The 24,047-nt window shown below is 31.3% G+C and overlaps 3 protein-coding genes across 5 annotated transcripts; 2 read left to right on the top strand and 1 right to left on the bottom strand.

Annotated features, from left to right (window-relative positions):
* Positions 1 to 937: 937 nt before the first annotated feature.
* On the bottom strand, positions 938 to 2,500 carry LOC137828133 (uncharacterized). Its single transcript, XM_068634582.2, has one exon. It carries the CDS (start codon positions 2,450 to 2,452, stop codon positions 1,103 to 1,105), a length of 1,350 nt encoding a protein of 449 aa, XP_068490683.2. The 5' UTR covers positions 2,453 to 2,500; the 3' UTR covers positions 938 to 1,102.
* Positions 2,501 to 9,458: 6,958 nt separating this feature from the next.
* LOC137828320 (Noc2p family) lies at positions 9,459 to 15,200 on the top strand. Its single transcript, XM_068634841.1, has 12 exons — positions 9,459 to 9,588; positions 9,684 to 9,723; positions 9,818 to 9,927; positions 10,274 to 10,345; positions 10,855 to 11,403; positions 11,704 to 12,006; positions 12,821 to 13,150; positions 13,233 to 13,439; positions 13,565 to 13,651; positions 14,232 to 14,326; positions 14,426 to 14,554; positions 14,686 to 15,200. The coding sequence occupies exons 2-12, from the start codon at positions 9,702 to 9,704 to the stop codon at positions 14,903 to 14,905; spliced, it is 2,124 nt and encodes a 707-aa protein (XP_068490942.1). The 5' UTR covers positions 9,459 to 9,588; positions 9,684 to 9,701; the 3' UTR covers positions 14,906 to 15,200.
* A 985-nt stretch (positions 15,201 to 16,185) lies between these two features.
* Positions 16,186 to 21,734, top strand: LOC137828319 (2-isopropylmalate synthase 2, chloroplastic). Of its 3 annotated transcripts, none has more exons than XM_068634840.2 (12): positions 16,186 to 17,371; positions 17,689 to 17,902; positions 17,991 to 18,071; positions 18,179 to 18,268; positions 18,361 to 18,447; positions 18,723 to 18,823; positions 20,095 to 20,128; positions 20,200 to 20,274; positions 20,528 to 20,611; positions 20,685 to 20,819; positions 21,057 to 21,208; positions 21,291 to 21,734. In XM_068634840.2, exons 1-12 carry the CDS (start codon positions 16,695 to 16,697, stop codon positions 21,421 to 21,423), a joined length of 1,863 nt encoding a protein of 620 aa, XP_068490941.1. In that variant the 5' UTR covers positions 16,186 to 16,694; the 3' UTR covers positions 21,424 to 21,734. The 3 variants fall into 3 exon arrangements, 2 of the variants coding, with proteins under 2 accessions (XP_068490941.1, XP_068490940.1); XM_068634839.2 differs by having other exon boundaries at positions 16,379 to 17,371; positions 20,679 to 20,819; XR_011083856.2 differs by lacking the exons at positions 21,057 to 21,208; positions 21,291 to 21,734 and having other exon boundaries at positions 16,379 to 17,371; positions 20,200 to 20,273; positions 20,526 to 20,611; positions 20,685 to 20,749.
* The last annotated feature ends 2,313 nt before the right edge of the window (positions 21,735 to 24,047 follow it).

Raw genomic sequence — 24,047 nt, 5'->3', positions numbered from 1 at the left:
AGATGAAAGATATTCTAAAAGTGAGTTTGGTGATTTATTTTTGTAAAGTTATTATGTGCACTAGTTTAAATTAAGTATGAAAAACTCTGTAAAATAAATATTATTTTATCTTTGTAAGTTAAGATCTCTGTTCAGTCAAAATTATATCAAAATTATGTTGTAACTTGATGAAACTAATACCAAAATTAATAAGAAAACTAATAGACATGGTTGTGTAGTTCAGTTGAAGTTGAAGCATTATTTAAATGTTCTACTTTAATGGTATCATTCTTTTTCAAACTAATCTAACCTTTTACTTCCTTCATAAACTGTCCAAATTCTCCACAGAGATGACAAAAACATCTTCATTTTCCTCTTTTATTTTCAGTCATGTTCTGCTTTTACACATCATCATCCTCATGAGATTTCTTACTCATGCAAGTAAAAGAAAACTTAGATTACATGTATATAATATTCAAAGACCTTTTTAAAATGATACCATTTCATTCACATTGTCAAATCAGATCTGAAATTTGATATCACTTCAGTCCTATCCACTAACTGTATTCCAAACATAAATGGCACAAATGTTTTTCTTAAAAAAGGGACCAAAATGAATTTTACAATAAATGAGCAATAATATATTATAGGCAATTATTTAACACTCTGAAGATATTTATTATCATTATATGAATGATATTACTAATTAATAACATTGCTAAATTTCTCATCTTTTCACCAGTTAATACCTTTATATAAAGAATATGAAATTAGTTAACCTAATAGTTAAATTGAAAGTTCTTGTACAAGTTTACAGGTTTATAAGTAAATGAAAAACTACCAATTGATACTATGACATAACTTTATTTTTAAACATTATAATAAATAAATTAAAAGAAATACTTCATATAGTTTACTTTAAATTGTTGCAGATGAACAACACTAAAACAACTAGATCATGGATAAAAAGACCCTCCTGCTCATTGATACTTCATTGTATTACTTTATTTTTATTTGTTTCAGTTAAACAACACTGAGAAACAACTGAAAAAACAACACTGCAAACAACACTACTGCAAACAACACTAGACCATGGATGAAGACCCTACCTAGACTTATTCATCTACTGGATCTCCAATTTGATTTGAACACCTCTGGGTCCTGCAACAGTTACATTCTGAACTCCAAAAGGATTTGAACACCCAGGTACAGAATACATATTCTCAAACCCTGGAGGAGGAGAAACTGGATTCGAAAAACCAGATCCTCCTCTTGAAAATCCACTAGGAGGAGAATTTGGTTTTATAAATCCAGTTCCTCCTCTTGCATTCGGAAAACCAAATCCTCCTCCTCGTGGATTTAAAAATCCAGCTTCTCCTCCTCCTAGACTTTCATCAGAAGGAAATCGATTTCCAAATCCGGGAGGAGGAGAAACTGGATTTCCGAATCCAGGAGGAGGAGAAACTGGATTTCCAAATCCAGGTGGAGGAGGAACTTGCCTTCCAAATCCAACACCAGGAGAAATTGGCTTTCCAAACACAAGAGAAGATGGAGAACATGGCTTTCCAAGTACAAGAGGAGGAGGAGGAGAAACTGGATTTCCAACTACAAGAGAAGGACTTGAAATTGGTATTCCAAATCCAAAAGAAGGAAGAATTTGCTTTCCAAATACAATATTAGGTGAACCAATTGGTTTCCCTAATAAAGGAGGAGGAGGAGAAGAAGAAGAAGAAGAAAACTCTTCAACACACTCACTTTTTACAAAAACCCTAACTTGAGGAGGAACTGGTGGAGGAGGTGGAGGAGGAGGAGGAGGAGGAGCATTGCCACTTTTCTTATTAACACCCCACAGAATGCTAAGTTTACCATCTACCCATTGCACAGTGGGATTTCTCTTGTAGTATCTCGCCATTAACCTCTTTTTCTTCTCACTTCTCGACTCAAACTTGTAGTGAATAGAACTCACATGAGAGGCAAAAATCTGAGAAGTGGCAAACACGCCCTTACACTTGGGACACGTGTACGGCCCGTTCTTCTTGTGCGGGTAGCTATGGATTCTCCCATCATACTTCTTCTGAACCCTCTTCCTCACCACCACCGGTGCTGCTTCTCGTGGCTTCTGCATGCACCTCCTCTCAGGGCCAAAATCGTCCAGAAAACGATGAAACCTCAATGCTGGTGATGGCCCCCTCAATGCTGGTGATGGCCCCCTCACCGGGCTCGTAGCCATGTGCGTAGAGGCTAACGCCGGCACACGGCGCAGCTGCTCTTTCAGAAAATCACTTGCTTTCACGGTGGTGACCACCGGTGGTGGTGGTGGTACTGCTGCTGCAGAAGCATTACCCCACAAGCCTGAACCTTCTCTCGAACCCATCATCGGTGTTCTTCTTAGCTCATTCACCCTCTGGTTCAACCCTAGTTGGCCATTCCACAGGGCTGGGTTCGAACCTAGGCGAGGAGAGTTAAGAGCCATGGCTATGGTTCAGACAGAATTTGAAAGCAATGAACTTTTGCTATTGTGTGTGCGAGTTTTCACTACTTCCACTGCTCCTTTTATAGAAGAGTTTACGATACAAAGAAAGGATATTTTCGTCATTACGATACAAAGAAAGGATATTTTCGTCATTATAAAGTTTTTGTGTTTCCTTTGTAAAATATTATATAATATTCAATAATAATTACCATCGTATATAAAATGCATAAAATATATAAGCTGGTCTAATGTGTCAGAGTGGTGCAGTTACGTAATTAATGTTTTTTCTTTTTTTTGGTTCGTGGTTTTTTTTATTTATATATGCAAGGAAGAATTAATAAATAATAAGTTGTTTTTTAAAATTTATGATAGTTCTTTCTGAGCCTTTTTTTACAAGATTCTTATTAACACTGTTTTTTTTAAATCTGGTAACTAAATGGAGTTTATAAATATATGCTTTATTAGAATAACAAAGTTATTGTATTTATTAGTTTTCCAAAACAACAGTGTTTAAATAAATCTTATAAAAAGTGTTTTTTAACTGCCATTAAAGGTGTCAATATATACTGGTTTTGCTAGAATGTCACAACAACATACTATCTTCATCAACTATTTTTTTTTTTTTAGTTTAGTTTTATTCAATGTTGATTAATATCAAACAAAATGAACAAATAACTCATCTTCTTTCTTATTACTGGTCAAATTTTTTGTTTGGATTATTAATTGTATCACAGAAAAACAGCTCATAAATCGCTTAACATTTTTTTACATTAATTCCTAATAAAAAATTATTGAATATTTAATTCATGTTTTTGATTAATACATTAAATACATATTTATCTTTTCACTTAACATTGACCAAATACCTCTGTATATATATATATTATATATGTAGATAAATATAAAGAAAATTGTAATTTTATAAAATGTTACATCGTTTTATTAAAATAAAATATATTTATAAAAGTATGTACAGTTATTTTGTTAATAATAAATTATTATTTACTTGAAGTATGTACCCGTGCATAACTTGAGCCTATCAGTGTTGCTGTGGAATTGACAAAACCAATGTGGAATTCTGAAAACCACTAACTGGTTTGTTTTGTCTAGGGTGTTGTTTTAGGTTTTGAAAATGGTGGTTTTGTATAAAGATAGGGTATCCCTAGATGCTACATTTTATTAATTTTATTATTTGTTCATAAAATAATTTTACCTAATTAATAAACACTAAGTAATAAACATAATATGAATTTTATTTATTTTATTTATTTTATTTATATTGGCATATAGCATAGTGAGAAATTGTAAAAAAAAATCTGAATTTTGTATAAGGGTTGGAAGATATCTAAAATGCTACTTCTATTTATTAAAATAAATTCTGATAAAAAAATCTTATATATACTAAATAGCAAGTGAAAGAAATTAAAAAAAAATATTATAAAACGTCAAATATTTAAAAATAACAAGTGGGGTAATTGTTTGGTGAATTTTATGTTGAAATTACGAGTGCTATTTTTGGCTATTGAAAGTTCTTATATGGGTGAGGGTTTGCACTTTTGTTGATTAAAACACTTTTCTTTATGTGTTTTTGGTTTTTTTTAGAAGTTAATAATTATTTATAGTTCTTAAGAAATATGTATTTTAAGGGTTGAGATTTAGTGTTGATAAACTTAAATTTAACTGGATTTAGTTTGCTTTCTTCCTCTTATTACTTGTGTCTTTAAAACTTTTTAATTGAATAATAAATGTTCAGAAAATCTTTCGTGGAACTTTATTAAAGAGTTTAAAAAAAATAAACCGCATAAAGAATTTGATATTGAAAAGGGAAAAACAAAAAATGTGCAAGTTTTATATTAGTTTGCTTCTATCTAAATCCACTTAATGTCATAATTATAAAATTGTTTTATTGTCTTTGAAATTTGATTTCAGCTATAATTTAGATGTGGAGTAATTATATTACTTAATACATTATCCAAGTTTCTTGAAAACTATATAATTATGTTAAAATGAAATATATATATATATATAATACTTAGGTGAAGTAAGAAAAATAAATCCAAATTTAAAAAAATAATAACAAATATCACCTTCTGTGATAAATATTCTAAAAAATTTAAGATCAAAAGTATACCAAAATATTTCCTTTATTTAATTGTCTTCAAATGCACAATTCTTAACAAATAATTGTTAAGAGTAAAGTGTTTAGTGTTTTAAAATAATTCATGTAAGTCATAAATTTTGATTATGGATGGTTAAGGTAAACTTCTATTTTTTTAGAAATTTTTTTTAATCAAATATTTCTATACTTGTATCATTGTTTACTTTAAATGAAAATCAGTTATATTGTTCATGATTGGATATAAAAAAATTCACATAATTTGAGCAAAGCAAATTCAAAATAATCTACTAGAATGCTTTTAAAACGTTTTAAAAAAGATTTAAGGTTTTAGAAGAGAAGAATAGAGTAAATATGAACACATACAAACTCAAAACAACAATATACAATATATAATTTATAGATAAATGAGTTTTTTTACTTGACACTTAAAAATATTACTCTTTTATTATAATATAATATAATATTTATTTAAAAAAAAGTTGTGTAAATGATTACTTTTTACATTAAAGTGTACAACAAAATTATTCTTATTCTTAATGATCTTCAAGAGTTTTCACCATAATGTCAAATAGGTTGGGATTGCAATCTTTTATAGTAATGTTGTGCACACCTACTTTTATTGGGAAAAAAAATAATCACTAATATTAAGTATACCAGGTATCTAAAAAAATATTTATTTTAATTTAATGATAAAAATTAAAATAAATTATGAAAAACATTGATAATTTAAAACTAACAAATACGTTTGTAGAGAATAAAAATATATTTTAAATTAAATTATATATATATATATATATATATATTTCTCACAATTATAATTCTTCACTGCTTGTTTAAATAATCTACATTAAAACATTAAGTAGTAGATAAAAAGTTTATTATAAATATGAAACATACATTAGTTTAAACACTAAATATCTTAAATTTACCTTAATTTATGAAATTCATGGTGTATATATGTGGATGTTTTATATAGTAATTTCCTATAAGAAATTTTAATACATGTATTCGAAAATGGATTAGCAAATATTGTTTATTAATTATCTTTTTGTTATATAAATTAATATTGATTTATAGTTGTACAACTTCATTGGTAACTCAACCTTTGAGTGTGGTAATATTATAATAATAATACTAATAATAATAATATGATAAGGTTATAATAATGAATGTAATAATTTTAAATAAATATATCAATGAATAGTTACTCAATATGAGACACAAAAATAACGCACAGTTTATTATACATTAAAAAGTTGTATTATTTAATTTCAATTTTATCTTTTTCTAAAATAATTTTGAGATATTAAGACGTTAAGGCTATTATAGTTTAAAAAAATAATAACCACACAAAAAGTAATGCAAATTTTTTATATGTTACGATACAAGTTATAAATGCATTTTTTTGTGATGATTTCAGTTCTCGACTTTTCTATTAACAACTCAGAACATAATTATTTAATTTTACGTTTATTTAATTTCTAATTATTTTATTTAAAACCTGCGCACACAGACTAAAAAATGAGCACTCAGTTTTGAATATGTATTAAAAAGTTTTTATAATTTGTTGGGCGTTTTTTAATTTACAAATTACATTTTCATGTTTATCAACTTCTCATGCCAAAACTTCAGAAGTGGAGCACAGATACGGATATAAATATTAATACGACACAAATATAGATACGGATGCCAAAACTTCAGAAGTGGAGCACAGATACGGATACAAATATTGATACGACACAAATATAGATACGGATACGGAAATACGTATAATCTCTAAAATGTAGGATATGGAATCTATATATTATATAATTTTAAATTATATAAATTAAAAATAAATATTTATGTGCAAAAATATGTTTCAGATTCTTTTGGGAGCAGGAATATATTTTTCATGTCTAGTTCAAAAGAATTTGTTTCTTATTTTTATAATCATAATAAAAATTTATACAATAAATTTGAGTTTTTAAAAAATTATTGTATTTATACATTTTAAAATTGTGTTAGAACCGTGCTAGAATTTTAAAAAATTCAATAAATATTTTTTAAATTAAACAATTTATCGATAAATATCTTACGAGTGTCGACACTGATACGTGTATTCGAGACGGATACGCATTTAAGATAAATATCTCAACCTCTTATGTGTAATAAATGTCTCAACCTCTTATGTGTGGTGGCAGTGATTCAAAAAATGTTTTTGAAGTGGGATAAGAACAACTCATAGTTTAATATTTCTTAATTTTTAAATATTATTTTTAATGTAAGTAATTATTCATTAACTACTCTTAATTATATATAAGGATACTATTAAATTATTTAAAAAGACTAATATTTTTAAATATGTACTTGCAGTATTTTTTTACATTAGTTTATTAAACTAAATAAAAATTCAGTTATATATAGATATATACTGGTATGAGTACTTTTTTATAATTTATCTTACGTTATTAGTATTTTAGTATTAAATTTAATGTTGTTAAATTTATTTAATAAAAAAGACGCGCTTATAAAGTAAAAAAAAAAACAGTTTTCACTAGAAAAAATTATTTAATCTATAACCTCAATTGGTCCAATTGAAATTGAATCCTTCAATCGATCCAATTGATTTCAAATGTAATTTTTTCATCGTGTTTATCTTGAGATTTTCAAAATAGTACTTTATATCATAAAAAAGTTAAAACAATGGTAGAAATAGAAAAGAGAGAATTAAATTGAATTGATGGAAGCTGCCCTATATATGATAATAATAAAATAATAAAATATGAATATTTAAAAAATATAAATACATATAATAAATTAAATATTTATATTAATAAGAATAAAATTGATAATAAACTATGTACACTAAAAAAAAGTAGTTATAAAGGTTAATTCTATTAATTTATTAATAATTGTAAAAGTTGTAGATTAATAATTCTAAATTCTTCCTTCAAGAAAACTAAAACTTTTTTGTGTGTTTATTAAAATAAATTTATCAAAATCATTAAAAATATAATTATTGAATATCTTATTAAAAAAATATAATCAAATCAATAAACATGTAAGAAATCTAATTATATATTTTATCTTCACACCATTCCATTAATTTCATTTTTAAATAAAAAAATAAAAAATAAATTCATATTGAAAGGATGACTAATGTGTAAAAAAAAAAAGCAGTAGGTGTACACAAAAAACTACATATATATTATTATGAGTAGTGCTATTGATTTCGGCCATATTCACAATTAATAATATTAAGTCATTGTTATAAAATTAATAATTATTAACTCATACTTTATTTTAATAAATATAAGTAAATATTTAAATTAGTGTTTTCTAATACATGTATATAGAAATATTTGTAAATTTAACATATTTCTTTAACATATATAAGAAATATTTTGACTGTGTTACAATATATTAATGGATATATTAAATAAATTTATGTATTTTTTTATTTGTATTTATATTTATTAAAATAAACTATAAATTTAGACTATTAATATACGTTTATAATGTCAATGTGTGAATTATAATACTATTTATTCATTTTTTAATATTAAATATAATTATATGTAGATAATAGTATACACAAGTGCGTTATGTTTTCGCTAATATTAATAATAGAAGTTAAAAAAAAATAACGATCACATTTTATTGTTTTGATAATTTGTTTTTGTTTTTATTTTCAACTATAGTATGTATTTCTTGTGTATATTGTTATAAATTGTTTTTTTTTCTTATAATTTTAGAATATAATTAAGGGTAAAATTGAAATATAAAATATGTAAATAAAATGAAGAATATTTTTGTATACTGTTATAAATACCCGCATTAACAAATAATCATGACAAAATAATGTAATTAGTATTATTTAAGCTTGTTTCAATTTTCTGGAAAAATATTTGTATTAACTAAGCAAGAAGAGTAATATTGGATTTTTATCATCATGAGAATGAAAATTCATATTCTTCATCCCATTTCCATACATGTACCTTGCATTTTAAATCACTAAATTATATTTAGTAATCTAAAAAAGTTATATTAATTTTTATTTTATCTTTATTTCATAATTGATCTATATGACAGACATTTAATTATTTATACTCTTTTATTGAATCTTATTCAATTATTATTTGATTCTAATTTGATATTTATGTAATTGTAATTTGTTTCTTTATATTTTTTATTGGATTTTTTTAACGATTTTAACATTGAATTATTCATAATATCACGTTTGTTGTGATTTATATTTTTTCTTATAAAAAATATATATAATTAACATTTAGAATGATAAAGTGAAACTCACACAAACCCATTGCCATCTCCAAATAAAATTAAATAAAATGTTACATGCAAAAAAATATAAAAATAACATAAACTGTATTATTTACTTATATTTTCCTTTATTTAATGATTATATTTTTTCTCTCAATTTATAAATGAAATACTATAAAAACAAATTTGACTTTTTAATTGTCCCAACATAAAATAAAAAAAATTAAATATAATCTTAAATTATTCAAATGCAAGTAATAACTAAAAATATTATAAACATACTTCTTTACATAACTAATTTGATTAAGAACATAATAAGATTAACCATAAGTTTTTAAAACTAATAGCAAAAATGAGATTATAAACTAAAAATCACCATCATTTAAGCCTTAAATTATTTTAAGGGGAAGAAGATTTTAATTTTAATACTTTACAATACAAAATAAATCACAATTTGAAATTCCTGGTATTGGGTTTGCTCCTCATATATTTTTTACTTATTTATTTATTTATTTTCTATAATACAATTCTATTAAACATGGATTTTTTATTTTTTTTATTTTTTGTGTGTGAAGAATTAACCCAAAAAGAAAATTATAAAGACGAAAAAAAAAATGTTAAAGAGTTTTTTATAAACTTTGAATTAATGAAAAATAGGTAATTGACGCGGGGAGAACAAACATCACAGCACCAAAATAACCCTGAACTCAACTTTCGCCGCCGTAGCTGCAACCTAACCAGTGGCGGCGATTAGGTTTTGAGTTCACTTCCTTTCTCTTTCAACTTGCGAGCTTTACACGCATTATTGCTTAATTTCTTCATCTTTCGCTCTTAAATATGTGTAATCAGGTTTTTCATTCAACCAACATGGGCGCGGAAAATAATGCAGGTTGTGATTTTTGTTTTCCTTTGAGGTTTATTTTTATTTTTTTAAATGCCTCAGTTGTTGATTTCCTTTGGTGATTTTTTCGTCGGTGTATCAGAGGCGAATTTGGATGGAGAGAACAGTGTAAGACGAAGGAGCAGAAAAAAATCCACGCCTGAGAGTGGAGCACGAGAGCATAAGGAACAGTTGCAGAAACTTTCGGAGAAGGTTGGGTTTGTTCCGTTTTATAAGTATTTGATGTGTGTATCTGTTTTCATATGTGGCTGTGAAATTTCATTCAGGATTAAGGTTCCGTCACGTTGCTAGTTTTTCTTTTGTTTATCTTAATGAGTTTTGTAGCTTTGTGTTCGTTATTGCGAAAAATCATGTCGGTTTTTGAAGTTTATTCGAGAAATTGGATACGTGGGCAGTTGCTTGTACTGGGATGGGATGGAATGACAAGGAAGACAGAGACAAAAAAAATGTTTGCATATGTGGAACTGGAGATAGTGTTTGGTTGTGTTATTTGGCTACATTGTACTAGTAATATATTCACACAGCTTTTCTATTTCAGGACCCCGAATTTTTTGAGTTCTTGAAAGAGCATGACCAGGAGTTGCTTCAATTCAGTGATGATGATCTAGATGTGAGTGTATTCTTTTAGACAATTTTGTCCTTTCTTTTTCTACACCGTGCATAAACTACAATGGATACGTGGTCTGTGAAATATTACTGATTGTTATTTGATACAGTTTTCATGCATGTAATCTCTTTCAATGCCTTCCTAGATGTTGGCAATAATCAGAATGCCTTGGTTATCTTTCTGTTTTATTTTATTTTATAAGTCTTAGTTGTTTTGTTATCTCCCAAATATTAACCAATGTTATCTATCCATTAAAGTTTGTATTTTCTTCACCTGATTTCAAGTAACATGAGTAGATATTTCTGTGATTTTCGCCTAAGATTCTCGGTAATTTTATTGAATTCCTTTGTTCGTGATTAGCAGGCTCTATAACTGACCCATTAGATCAGTTACATTCCTTTTAAACAAGAGATTGGACTAATTACTGATACAATATATAATAGTACTAAATAGCTTAATCTGATATGTTCTTAGTATAAACGCTATTTAATTGTTTTGCTTCTTTTCTCCAGGAGGAAGATGTGGGTTCTGACATAGAAGATGAAGAACTACAGCTAGATGAGGAGGCTAGTGAGGATGAGATTCAAGAGAAGGAAGAAAAATCCTCTAAGGAAGTTATAACTACTTCTATGGTTGATTTGTGGTGCAAATCAATTCAAGAAAATGGAAGTTTAAGTGCGCTGCGTTCCTTGATGAGGGCTTTTAGGACAGCTTGCCACTATGGTGATGATGGGGGGAATGAATCTATGACAAAGCTTAGTGTAATGTCTAGCACTGTATTCAACAAAATAATGTTGACTGTACTCACTGAAATGGATGGAATACTAAGAAAATTGTTCAAGCTTCCCGCTTCTGGTGGAAAGAAAGAGGACATAACAGATTTAATGACCACGAAACATTGGAATAGTTATGGCCATTTAGTGAAGTCTTACCTTGGAAATGCTCTCCATGTTTTGAACCAAATGACTGACACAGAAATGATATCATTTACTTTACGTAGGCTGAAATACTCTTTATTGTTTTTGGCTGCTGTTCCTTCACTCCTAAGGAAATACATTAAGGTATAAGTAACCCATTTTTCTTCAAATCAATGTTATCTACAGTATTTTAGTATTGCATCAATGTACACTAATATTTTTAAGTTTAAATCTGTATATTGCACAAGTCTTCTGATACATATTGGTCCTTTTGTCCTGTACAGTAATTTTATTATAGCTTGATTAGATAGACAGCAATAATCTAAAACCTTATCTCCTTATTTTCCTTTCTCTCCCTCCAAATGTTTATTTACATTCTGGGACATCATGTAACTTATTTTCTCCATTGATTTTGTGAACTAACTTTCATAGTGATTTGATCAGGTGGTCCTTCATTTCTGGGGTACTGGCGGAGGTGCACTTCCAGTTGTTTCATTTCTATTTATGAGAGATCTATGTATCCGACTTGGATCTGGCTGCATAGATGAATGTTTCAAAGGAATATATAAAGCTTATGTTTTGAATTGCCACTTTGTAAATGCTGTGAAACTGAAACATATTCGTTTTCTTGGCAATTGTGTCATTGAACTTCTTGGTGTTGATCTTCCCAATGCATATCAACATGCTTTCATTTACATTCGGCAACTGGCTATGATATTAAGGGATGCACTTAATGCAAAAACTAAGGTGCCGTTTTATTTGTCCAGTGCGTCTTATTTACTTATTACCATTTTTCAAATTTTGAATTTATATTTATCCTAACAAACTGGTTATATTTGGATTTTAATTACTGTCACTTTGATAGGAACCTGAGTATTATGGAATGCCTAAGTCCCACATTAAGTAATATGAGATATTCTGAGGAATATTTACATGTTTGGTTCTCCCTCTTTAGCAACTAGCTTTTAAAGGGGTGAGTTCCCCGGTACAGTATTTAAGTGCTTAGTTCTCTCCTCCTTAATAGCCAGCTCTTAAAGAGTGGATTCCCCTAATGCTTGGGTGTTTATCACACTTCTTTGTTTTTATAGTTCTTACAAGATTGATATTATTTCCTATTATCTGCTCTCTTTAGCATTATCTGGTTCCTTAACCTTATATGTTATGCCTCCCAAGTTCTATTATCTGTCTTTTACAGTTACAAGGCATTCTTGATAGTGTTGAAAAAGTAGAGTCAAGAATAAGGGTGATATGTTGTTGTAGTCAGGGATTGAGAAAATACAGAAAGGAATAAAGAACACATTTCCTGTGGCTTACACCTGTGTTTGGCTACAGGGAAGAACATAAAATTCTGCATTTGTTTTCATATTTCAACCACCCCTCAACCAAGATACAATAAATACCCAGAAACAGGCGGTGTTGAGTTTACGGGTAGCACTACCTTAGATCATTAGGCTTTTAATAGTACTCGTTTGATTGGAGCCTTGCATAAACTGAAACATTTGTTTGTGCTGGCACTGCTTAATTTATGATCCTTATTTTGCTCTTTTCCTGTATTGTTTAGGAAGCTTTTCGCAAGGTTTATGAGTGGAAATTCATCAATTGTCTTGAACTCTGGACTGGTGCTATCTGTGCCTACAGTTCAGAATCTGACTTTAAGCAACTTGCATATCCATTGACCCAAATAATTTCTGGGGTAGCCCGTCTGGTTCCCACAGCCAGATATTTCCCCCTTAGGTTGAGATGTGTAAGAATGTTGAACCAGATTGCAGCTTCTACCCACTCCTTTATACCAGTCTCTATGCTCCTTTTAGACATGCTGGAAATGAAAGAATTGAATAGACCCCCAAGTGGAGGTGTTGGCAAAGCTGTTGACTTACGCAGTGTACTGAAGGTATTCATACATGATACTTGAATGAATTTCAATGTGCACTTTTTGAGATCCACCTAAACTTAAATGAATTATTCTCTATTAGGTTAGCAAGCTGACCCTAAAGACACGAGCATTTCAAGAGGCATGTGTTATTTCTGTGGTTGAAGAGCTAGCCGAGCACTTGGCACAGTGGAGTTATTCCGTTCCATTCATGGAGTTGTCTTTTATTCCACTTGTGAGGTTGCGTAGCTTTTGCAAATTGACCAAAGTAGAGAGGTTTCGAAAAGAAATGAGGCAGCTTATACGCCAGGTATTTCTATTAAATGGTAAAATAATGCAAGGGTAGTACTTAGATTTACTTGTATGTTTTATCATTGGCTTGGCATGCAGCAGCACTCATCATTCATATCTATTTTTTCATCCTTTGACATTCAGATTGAAGCAAGTGCTAATTATGTGAATGGGAAGCGCATGTCAATTTCCTTTTTACCAAATGACCCTGCAGCAGCATCTTTTCTCGAGGTAGACCAGTTTCTCTTTATTTCTGTGGAATGTGAGTTTTGACGGTTTATATGTCCCTAATTTTGGATTAACGAGTCAGTGCGTAACTCTGGATTCTGATATCATATTTATGCCAAATTTATACAGCAAGATACATGGATTTGTACTATTTCGAATGTTCGTTAGTTACTTTGGAAATAGATAATGAACCTAGTAATACGCACTCCACTAAATAGTCTGTACATTGAATCTGTCTGTACAGTCTCCTTGTTGGATGTGGGTTGTTCTTTTTTCATTCATTTCTTTACTTAATTTTTTCTAAGTTCTCTCTCTCTTGCACTAACCTTCATAAGAACTGGATCTCTTTGAGCTGGTCAGCATCTTTTTCACTGCTGTCATAACTAAATTTTAGTGAAGTGATATGGCATGTTTGTATATGGCGAAGCACATGCATATGGTGGAGTTATTTTCTTTTCCTTTATTTTTTTATATCAAGTGTTCCTGGTTTATCTTTGCTCTTATTTCAAACCTCGGCATCACTGTACTTTATGTGAATGCTATTATATTTGAGGATTGAAAAGAGTGAACTTGATCATGTTAGGATGAAAAAAAGTCAGCTTCAAGTGCTCTGTCAAAGTACGTCCTAACACTCCGCCAGAGAGCAGAACAGAAAAATAATTCATTAATGGAATCCAGGTTTGAACTTTGAAATCAAGTTCAATTGTATGCATTACTATATCAAACAGGTTAACATGGCTAGGATAGAGGTTTCTAACACAAGTTGAGGTTTTCCAGTGTTATTGTTGGAGAAGAATCCTCTAAATTTGGAAATGAAATATCAGAAAGTGATGAAGAGGATGCAAGAAAGAATGAGAAGGGTGCTGCCGTCTTTAGTTCATCGTGGTTACCCGGAAATGAATCTAAGTATGATTATTCTTTTCTCTTTTTTTCCAGTAAACCCAGTTGCACTTACATTGTTTCATGCACTTATCCATGCATTGACATTGGCACAAGTTTCTTTGTTATACTTCTGTCTAAGCGTTCTTTGCTTTCAGGATAAAACAACCTGAAGAAACAAAGAAAAAGAGGAAAAAGCAGCAGAAAGAGAAAGCCATTGATGACGATGTTGTGGAGGACTTGGTACTTAGTTCTGATGATGATATGCCTTCAAGCCACAGCCCTTCTGCTGGGAAAAATGATGATGCAGATCATTTACCTTCAAAAGGAAAACGCAAGCAGAAGAAGCACAAGACAAAAAGGTTGAAAAAAAATTAGTCTCACTTGGAGGGGAAATGATGAGGTCTAGGTAGCAACCTCTCTCTATTCAGGATTCATACTGTGAGAAAAGTTTTGATAGTTTTAACAGTAGTTTCCATTTTACCTTTTGAGTAAAGACAGACATGTGTGAATGTAATGGCAGCTGCAATTATATTTTATACATCATTTCATTGTGAATGGAAATTGATATTGTGGACACATTGTGACATGCCACTACTTGTAAAATCTTCTGGTGCCATGGATGGAGCAAAATGGCAACACCATTCAATATATTTTTAGTGTAATTTATATATTTCTGAATTGGACATTGAAAAAGAGTTTGATTTATTATCAATTTTTTATTTTACTTTATTAGATTTTGGGAATTGCAAACATTCACAAATATATTTTTAAACATTATTATAAATTTAAAAATCATCAGTTATAATTTAAAAATTGTCATAAGTATACATATTAATCGCATTTTTCAACTTTAAAGATGTTAACTAACTAAAAGATACCTCGTTCAATACATATATGTATATATATATATATGTATTGTAATTAATATTATATGTTATTATGTAATATAAACATAATTTATTCAGTGTTTATGTTTTGAATGTTATAATATTAAATTGCGAGCAATGGAAATAATTAAATTGGGCGGTTTCTCTTTGCACTGTATCAATTATTGTAGATCCAACATAAAATTTAAAATTGGAAAAGTTTTGTTATTTTTATTTTCAAAAAATAACATCAAATGAAAAATAAACACATACACACTGACTTTTTTGGATTTATGCATCTAAACATTATTAGCTTACAAATTTTCATATTTAGTTATTCAGAATAGTTATGAATATTCAAATCTGGAACCAATCAATTCTTCTTTAAACTTCCAAACAATATCATAATATAGAAAATCTCCAGACTTTTCTATCGAATTAGAAAAAAATTCCAAATATACAAATCCAAAATTCACCAGTTTCTCAAAAAAACTCAGATTCTTTTTAACCCACCAACACTCTTCTGTTCTCTGATGCACATTTCTTCTCTCTTGACAGCTCTTTTTTTGTCACATTGTTCAACGAGTGCTTCAATGAACTCGAAACAGTACTCTAAATAATTGAGGGCAAAAGAGACTTTTCCTTAATATGTATATGTATTGGATGCAAATTGATCAGGTGCAGTAAGAAGCAGCCTTAAATCCTGGTTGGTTGCTTCTGCGGCCTCACAAATTCTCCCCGTGATGGGTCCATGCAATTTAACACACTGCTCCTCTTTCTCTGTTTTTTGTGATAAACTATAGCCGTTATAACACAAGCTTTTTTCCCCATATAACGATGCCAATTACGCTTCATCAACTCTGACACACCAGAAGGACCATGCCTTTATAATTTAGAATTAAATTTTTAAATAATTATATTATATTATTCATTTCTAAAAAATTAATTAAATACCATCAACAAGGATTCTCCTTTAAATTAGATTTCTATTCACAAAAATAAAAAGTATTATTATGAGAACAAAAATAAAAACAATTAATAAATTACGTTTCTCGGATTCTATTCATTTTTCGATTTGCGCACAATTTCTCTGCAGCAATAGTGAGAAAAGGTTCAGTTTCTTTGCTCCACGTCACTTCTATCTAATAAACCAGAAAGAGGTGACTCAGCAGAAAAGAAGAAGCGCCGCCACCAAGTCGTTAAATCTCCGAGCTCCCACCGCGGTGTTTCCACCACTCAACTCGATATTCCAGAACATTCCAGAATATTCAACCGTCTCTTTCTGTTAGGGTTTCTCCATGGCCACCGTGATTCGTAATCCTCTTCTCATTCCCTCCACCTCTCACCACCACAATCCGAACCGCAATAGCAGCAGCGTGTTGCTCGCCCTCCGTTTCCCTCAGACTTCGTTGAGACACTCTTCTCTCCAATTCAAATCGCGATTCGCCGTTTCGTGCTGCGCTTCGGAGCCTTCTTTGCGGCGGCGTCCTCCGTACGTCCCCAACCGCATTGCGGACCCTTCGTATGTCCGCATTTTCGACACCACGCTCCGCGACGGCGAGCAGTCTCCGGGAGCCTCCATGACGTCCAAGGAGAAGCTCGACGTGGCGCGCCAGCTCGCGAAACTCGGCGTGGACATCATCGAGGCCGGCTTCCCCGCCGCCTCCAAGGACGACTTCGAGGCCGTCAAGGCGATCGCGAGTGAGGTGGGAAACGCCGTGGACGACGACGGTTACGTTCCCGTAATCTGCGGCCTCTCGCGCTGCAACGAGAATGACATTCGGAGAGCCTGGGAGGCCGTTAAGTACGCCAAGAGGCCCAGGATTCACACGTTCATTGCCACCAGCGCCATTCACATGGAGTATAAGCTCAGAATGTCCAAAGAGAAGGTCATCGACACTGCCCGCAGTATGGTCAAGTTCGCTCGCAGTTTGGGCTGTGAAGACGTTGAGTTCAGTCCTGAAGATGCTGGAAGGTTACCATTAAAATAATCACTGTCACTGTCACTGTTTTATTAACTATTGATTAATCAATGTTTTAAAATAAGGTCCGCGATGAGGTCAAATTGACAAGCTTTTTGGTGCATGCAATTTCCTGCAACATCAAGGACACACCAAAATCTTGTCTGCAGTTTAAATAATTTCTTGGTGGCCACTTTAGCAGCATCTGTTTCCTGTTTCCCACAATATTATTTTAAACCTTGTGTTTAATGCTGTGAATTGTTCATTGATCAACAGTGTCACTTTCTACACTGAGTGTTGGTTTTTTTTTGGTGTTTGTACTGCTTATCAGGTCGGACAGGGAGTTTCTTTATGAAATTCTTGGAGAAGTTATTAAGGCTGGGGCGACCACGCTTAACATACCTGACACTGTTGGTATAAACTTGCCGAGCGAATTTGGAAGGTTGATTGCTGATATTAAAGCTAATACTCCTGGAATTGAAAATGTTGTTATTTCCACCCACTGCCAGAATGATCTTGGACTTTCTACTGCAAATACCATCGAGGTATGTTCAGAGTACTTGTTAAGTCTTTAAACATGCATGCAACGAAATTGGATTCTGAGATTGTGTGCTCTCGGATGCTTGCTTTCAGGGTGCACGTGCTGGTGCAAGGCAACTGGAAGTGACGATTAATGGGATTGGCGAAAGGGCTGGAAATGCCTCCTTAGAAGAGGTGAGGGTCCAATTATTGTTGTCCAGTTGATGTAAGTAACATATGTTACTGGAGCATGATCATTCGATGTTTGTTTGCTTCAAAACTTGTTTATTTCTTTTTTGAAGGTTGTGATGGCGCTGAGATGCGGAGCACATGTCACTGGCAATCTCTACACTGGAATTAATACCAAGCACATCTTTCTGACGAGCAAGATGGTTTAGTATCTGAAAAATGACCTCTCTGTTATTTCTTCTCCCTTTTAAAGACCTTTATTGATTGTTCCATTTATCATGATCTTTTCCTATAGGTCGAAGAGTACACTGGTTTGCAGTTACAGCCTCACAAGGCTCTTGTGGGAGCTAATGCCTTCGCCCATGAAAGTGGCATACATCAGGTTGGCTACGTTAAATACATATATTCCTTGTATGACAGTTTACAGTTTGTGTGCTTATGCTCGAAATGAGTTTTTGAACTAGCTACTGCTGCATCTTTTCTTCCAATTTGTATGCCCAAATTACTTTAGTGTTCTCTCTGTTTGTGGTAAATATGTTTAAATCTGGTTCCTTACTTGCAATCTCATACATACCTGTTATTTCTATGGTGACTTAGCCTTAAGCCCTCATCAAAGCTGTCCTTTGATGTAGCCATTTCTCTTCAAAAATTTTGTAGGATGGAATGCTAAAGCACAAAGGTACATATGAAATAATTGCCCCTGAGGACATTGGGCTTGAAAGAACCAATGAAGCCGGTATTGTACTGGGGAAGCTCAGGTATGCAATTTTCGTTTCTCTGGAGCACATATATCTACATGGATCTTATACACCCTAGAAATCCCTATTTTCGTTTCAAATTCTGTAGAATTTATCATTTCCTAAGTATTATTTTTATATGTTCAATTACAATATTTACTGTCAGCATGACATGACAAAACAAGTTGCAGTGATAGTTTAGTTTATCCTTCTATTAGCTGCTATAGAGAGATTCTTAAGCATGGTTTTGCTATGTTTGCATCTTTTGTTTCTCACTACTCTTTTGAGTTGGCTTAATGTGAATGTTTACTGCCAAACAAAATGTGAACTGAAGTATTTATGCCTGGAACTGTAAGAATTCCATGTTCAAAGGAATGCTGGTCATCTTTGATGTTGACCTAAGTTTAAAATATTCCACCATGTTCTTCAACTTCATAAAACCCTTTAGTATTTTACTACTTATTGGGGTTTGAGAATGTTTCCCACACACACCATCTTAAAAAAACAGTTGTTTAGAGTGAACAGCCCACATACACATGAGGTAGAAACATAGAAAGCCAATTGACACATTGTAGAGTGTCTCGTTATGTACTATCATCATAATTATATTCATACATTTGGAACATGTTCCTTGTCAGATACAACATGGCTTAAAACGTTGGTCAGGTAGCTGCCTTGCTGATAATATTAAATTTTGAGTTTTCTTATCTTAACATGAGAAAACATTATGGCTCTAGCTTTCTGGACCTATCCAATCCAAGTGCTAATGGTGCAAGCATACTGGTTATATTTGAGTTGATGCATGAGAAGTTGTCTGACTTTGGCATGATGAAACTCTGGAAGCAATGATGATTCTAGACCGTTTATTTATTATAATCAGAAGCATCATACTTGTTCGATATGTCTGGCACTTGACAGCAGTAGAGGACTGAATTATATACTCAAATGCATGAATTCTGATATTTACTATAAGACGCTCATAGTATTAGATGTCACTGTAGGCTAGGGTAACTTTAATCTTAAAACATTTCAAGAGTACTTGCATTATTTGGTGTTTCATGCATTGGCTAGCTGACATTTAGGGTATTTAGCATCTAATAATGGAACTTTTATGTAGCCTAATAGTTAATATTTTGCATACTGTATCTTCTCTGAGGTATTTCAAAAAACATGCCTCTTTATTTCTTGTTTGTTGCATTGTTAATGGCTCCTCTCTTGATACCTTGTGCAATCAATTTGTCTGCTCTTTTATCTTCTCTTCATAACGAACACTTCTATCCTTTTTTTTACAGTGGACGCCATGCTTTGAGAAAGCGACTTGAAGAGGTATACAAATATTTGGGTTGAAATGTTGATTTTTTTTCCCCTGGGTTTTGAGTTATTCTCTGTTTTTTCAGCTTGGTTATGAACTTAAAGATGACCAAGTTCAAAGTTTATTTTGGCGTTTTAAAGCAGTGGCTGAGCAAAAAAAGGTAAATTAGAGCCAATGATTTTCTTTCCCTTTCTAGTGTTACTGATGGTACTATGCAAGTCATTAGATCAGGCTATTGTTGGCCGAGTGAATAAGTTGGGCGTAGTTGTCTTTTGGTATGTAATGTTTGATGTCAAGAAATTAATTTGGTCTGTGAATAAAATTGGTGTCTCTTTTCTGTATGGAATCAAAGTTTTTGGGAATTCTGTATCTGATGGATGGATGGTGATTAACTTACTTTTATTTTGTGTCAGAGGGTTACTGATGCTGACCTCAGAGCATTGGTATCAGATGAAGTTTTTCAAGCAGAGCCTGTCTGGAAACTGGGTGATATACAGGTAAATTGATATAATTTAATATAATGGCATGGAAATAATAGAACAAGCATAAGCTAATATCTATCAGATGCAGGTGACTTGTGGAACTCTTGGTCTTTCAACATCAACTGTCAAACTTTTGAGCAGTGATGGTAGAACGCATGTTGCATGTTCTGTTGGTACAGGACCAGTGGATTCGGCTTACAAGGCTATCGATCTGATTGTGAAGGTTTGGAATTGTATATATTCGTTGTTGCTTGTTAGGTTACTGAGCTTGGACGCGTTGCATTATATAAATAATATTTTTTGTTTGTTATTGCCACCAAACCTGTGATTCTAGTCACCAAGTATTGTAAATCTTAGATGTTTCTTGATTTCCCTTGCTCTTGTAATTGAGTTATACTATAATTGTTTTCACTATTTATTGGTATAATGGAGGAATCCGGTGCTCTTAATTTTTATGCAGGAGCCGGTAACACTTCTTGAGTACTCGATGAATGCAGTCACTGAAGGCATTGATGCAATTGCCACTACCCGGGTTCTAATTCGTGCTGATAGTGAAACAACTACCACTACTACTCGTGCTTTAACTGGGGAGACTGTTCTTCGAACATTTAGGTATGATGAATTCTTTAGTGGAGTTCTTCGGTGTATTAGGCCTTTCTAATGATCCATGGACATGACATTTCTCTTTTTATAGTGGGACTGGAGCGGGAATGGATGTTGTTGTTTCGAGTGTCAAGGCCTACATTGCTGCACTAAACAAGATGTTGGGTTTCAAAGAAACAGATTCATCTGCTGAAAAAATCCCAATTTCTTCATTGAAGATCTAAGAATGTGTTGCTGCATTGATAACAGCTGTTTGTGTTCAACCACAAAGAGGAAGACAAAGTGGTGGCAACTTGTAAGTCTCCATATGAAGGTGCCGTGGCTGTAATTTAACCTGAATATGTTTGCAGTAAGTAGATTATTGTTTCACCCAAGTAGCCTTAGCAAAGAATGTAAGTTTAGGCCGTTTTAAATATTCACGCTCCCGGGATTCTTATCTTCTTCATATTTCATGTTTTAGGGTGCTATTTATCTGAAATTATGTGTTTTGAGATTTGGAGTGTCCCTGTTCCTGAATGAAGACATCTTATGGTTTCGTCTTGTGGCTGTAATAAGTTGCAACGACACCTTTTTTTGTTGGACAGTAATATTTGTCAAAATCCAAAACTGTCGAATGAGATGCTCATTATAAAATTAAGATTTGATAGTGCAACAAGAATATAAAATAAATTTGGGATTATCACTATTGAATATTGCTCCAAATAAAAGAGCTTTGAAACTGCTAAGCATGCGATTCTGGTTTTGAATTGATTTTTAAGATTGTGTGCCCAAAAAATATCATTGAGCAGATACAGATACAGGTGTATGTATTTTATTACAATTTTTGTTATAATTGCATCTTATTTCGTAAAATGACTCATTATTTTGAAAGAGTAAAGATAGTATTTTAGAAGGGTCAAACCTTTCGCATGGTTTTAGAATAGTGAAGGTGGTAGTCTTTGAATTCTTTTCAGCAGGTTAATTGGTTTGCCTAATATTTTAATTGGTTGAAGCAATCTTTAAACTTTTGCTGAATGTTCTTCCCTGTTCTTGATGAGACGCAAGGGCTGAGTCCATCTTTGAGTGGTGATTTAAACATTCTCAACTACCAAATTTCCTCATAATTTCTTCGTAACTCAAAAGTCTCTGTTACTATAGCAGATGTTGGTGCGATTCCTACCAGTCCTGAAACAACTTTTTCAACAGTAGATTAATTCGACTATTTCAACGATGCAATCTACACCCAAATTTAGTCAGACATACATTTATCTCATATACTTCATAAACCAACACAATAATTCAGACCTACACCCCAACTGACATAAGAGTTTACCTTCTCTATATTTATGTCAAATTACAAAGTTATGAATATGAAAATCCAGAATTAATATGTCACTCTGAGATTTGGTCATCCATCAAATTACAAAGTTATGAATATGAAAATCCAGAATTAATATGTCACTCCGAGATTTGGTCATCCAGAAACTTACCTGAATTAATATGTCACTCCGAGATTTGGTCATCCAGAAACTTACCTTTCAGATGTTAAGATCCATAAATAAACATAAATGAGTTGTGGATCCTGATCATCAATACCATTTACAGCACATTATTCTAGACATAGAAATGCGAAACTTATAACTCATTTCTGGATATGGTCATTCCAAAACTTAAATGAAATACAAAAATGATCTTCTGAATATTTAAATCTAGAATATATAATAACCACTTCCAGATATCTATAAACAAACATGAAGTGAAAGGTAATGTTGAGTTTAAAATTTTATTGGGTAATGATATGGTGAAAGGAGAAATTGCCTAGCTTTGGTTATTTTCTTACCAACACGCTCCATCTACTACAGCCACCTTCCACACCAATCCCCACAAAGCAAATTCAGAAAAGTTATATGGCAATAGATACATAAACTTTTTCTCATGGATTAGTACATGTTTCAATTTATTGAAATTATCTGAAAAAATGCTTACAAGAGTCATGAACTATTTGCATATGTTGAAATAAGTTTTCGACAAGATTTTACAAATATTCATTATTTTTTTAAGTATATAAATGTTTAAAATAAGTTTTATCTCCCCCACACTGAACATAGAATCAAACAACTTGAATCACTAAACTACTTATCAAATGTTTATAATGTCATTAATTATAATTATTGTATTACGATAACATTAAAAATGTAACAAAAAAATTACTTTGTGCAATGCGATAAACATTTATTAAACAACACAAAATCAAATTTAAATTTAATCATTTTTAGATATTAATTATTAGTAAAATTGATAAATTCTTTACATTAATAATGTATTTTAAAAACCTAGTTATGTTATTTGTCGAACTTGACCCTAAAAAATAAAACTTTGTACAAATCTCCCAAGAAAATATCAATTTTAGTATTTTTTTTACTTTGTACTTGTGAATATTTTTAATATATATAATTAATCATGACTTAACAAAACTATTTCGAACATTTTTTTTAGAAAACTGCAATTATTAATGATGATCTATTTAATTGATCTTGACATAAAAGGAGACAACATAATTTAGAGTTATAGGAGAGTATATAGTTAACTATTAAAATTAATTATATTATAATATTCATACAAGCATATATCTATGCTATTCACTTTAAACCTACATGTATATTGGTTCAAATTGAATGATAGATACTAAATTCTAAATACTATAATTTTTTGTAGATAACATTTTCTTTTTAATTTTATCATTACATAAAAAATAGCATAAAAGAAAAGAAAAAAAAACACGTGAAGCTCGATCAAATTCATATAACCTAAACAACAATTTAATAAAAAAAAAATAAAGATAACAAGACAAATGAAAGTAGTCCCCATA

This window comes from Phaseolus vulgaris, chromosome 7 (genome assembly GCF_051622355.1).
Source record: "Phaseolus vulgaris cultivar YP4 chromosome 7, ASM5162235v1, whole genome shotgun sequence".
NCBI classification, from domain to species: Eukaryota; Viridiplantae; Streptophyta; class Magnoliopsida; order Fabales; family Fabaceae; genus Phaseolus; species Phaseolus vulgaris.
Note: the sequence above shows the minus strand (reverse complement) of the source record. Positions and strands in the feature narration are given on the sequence as shown.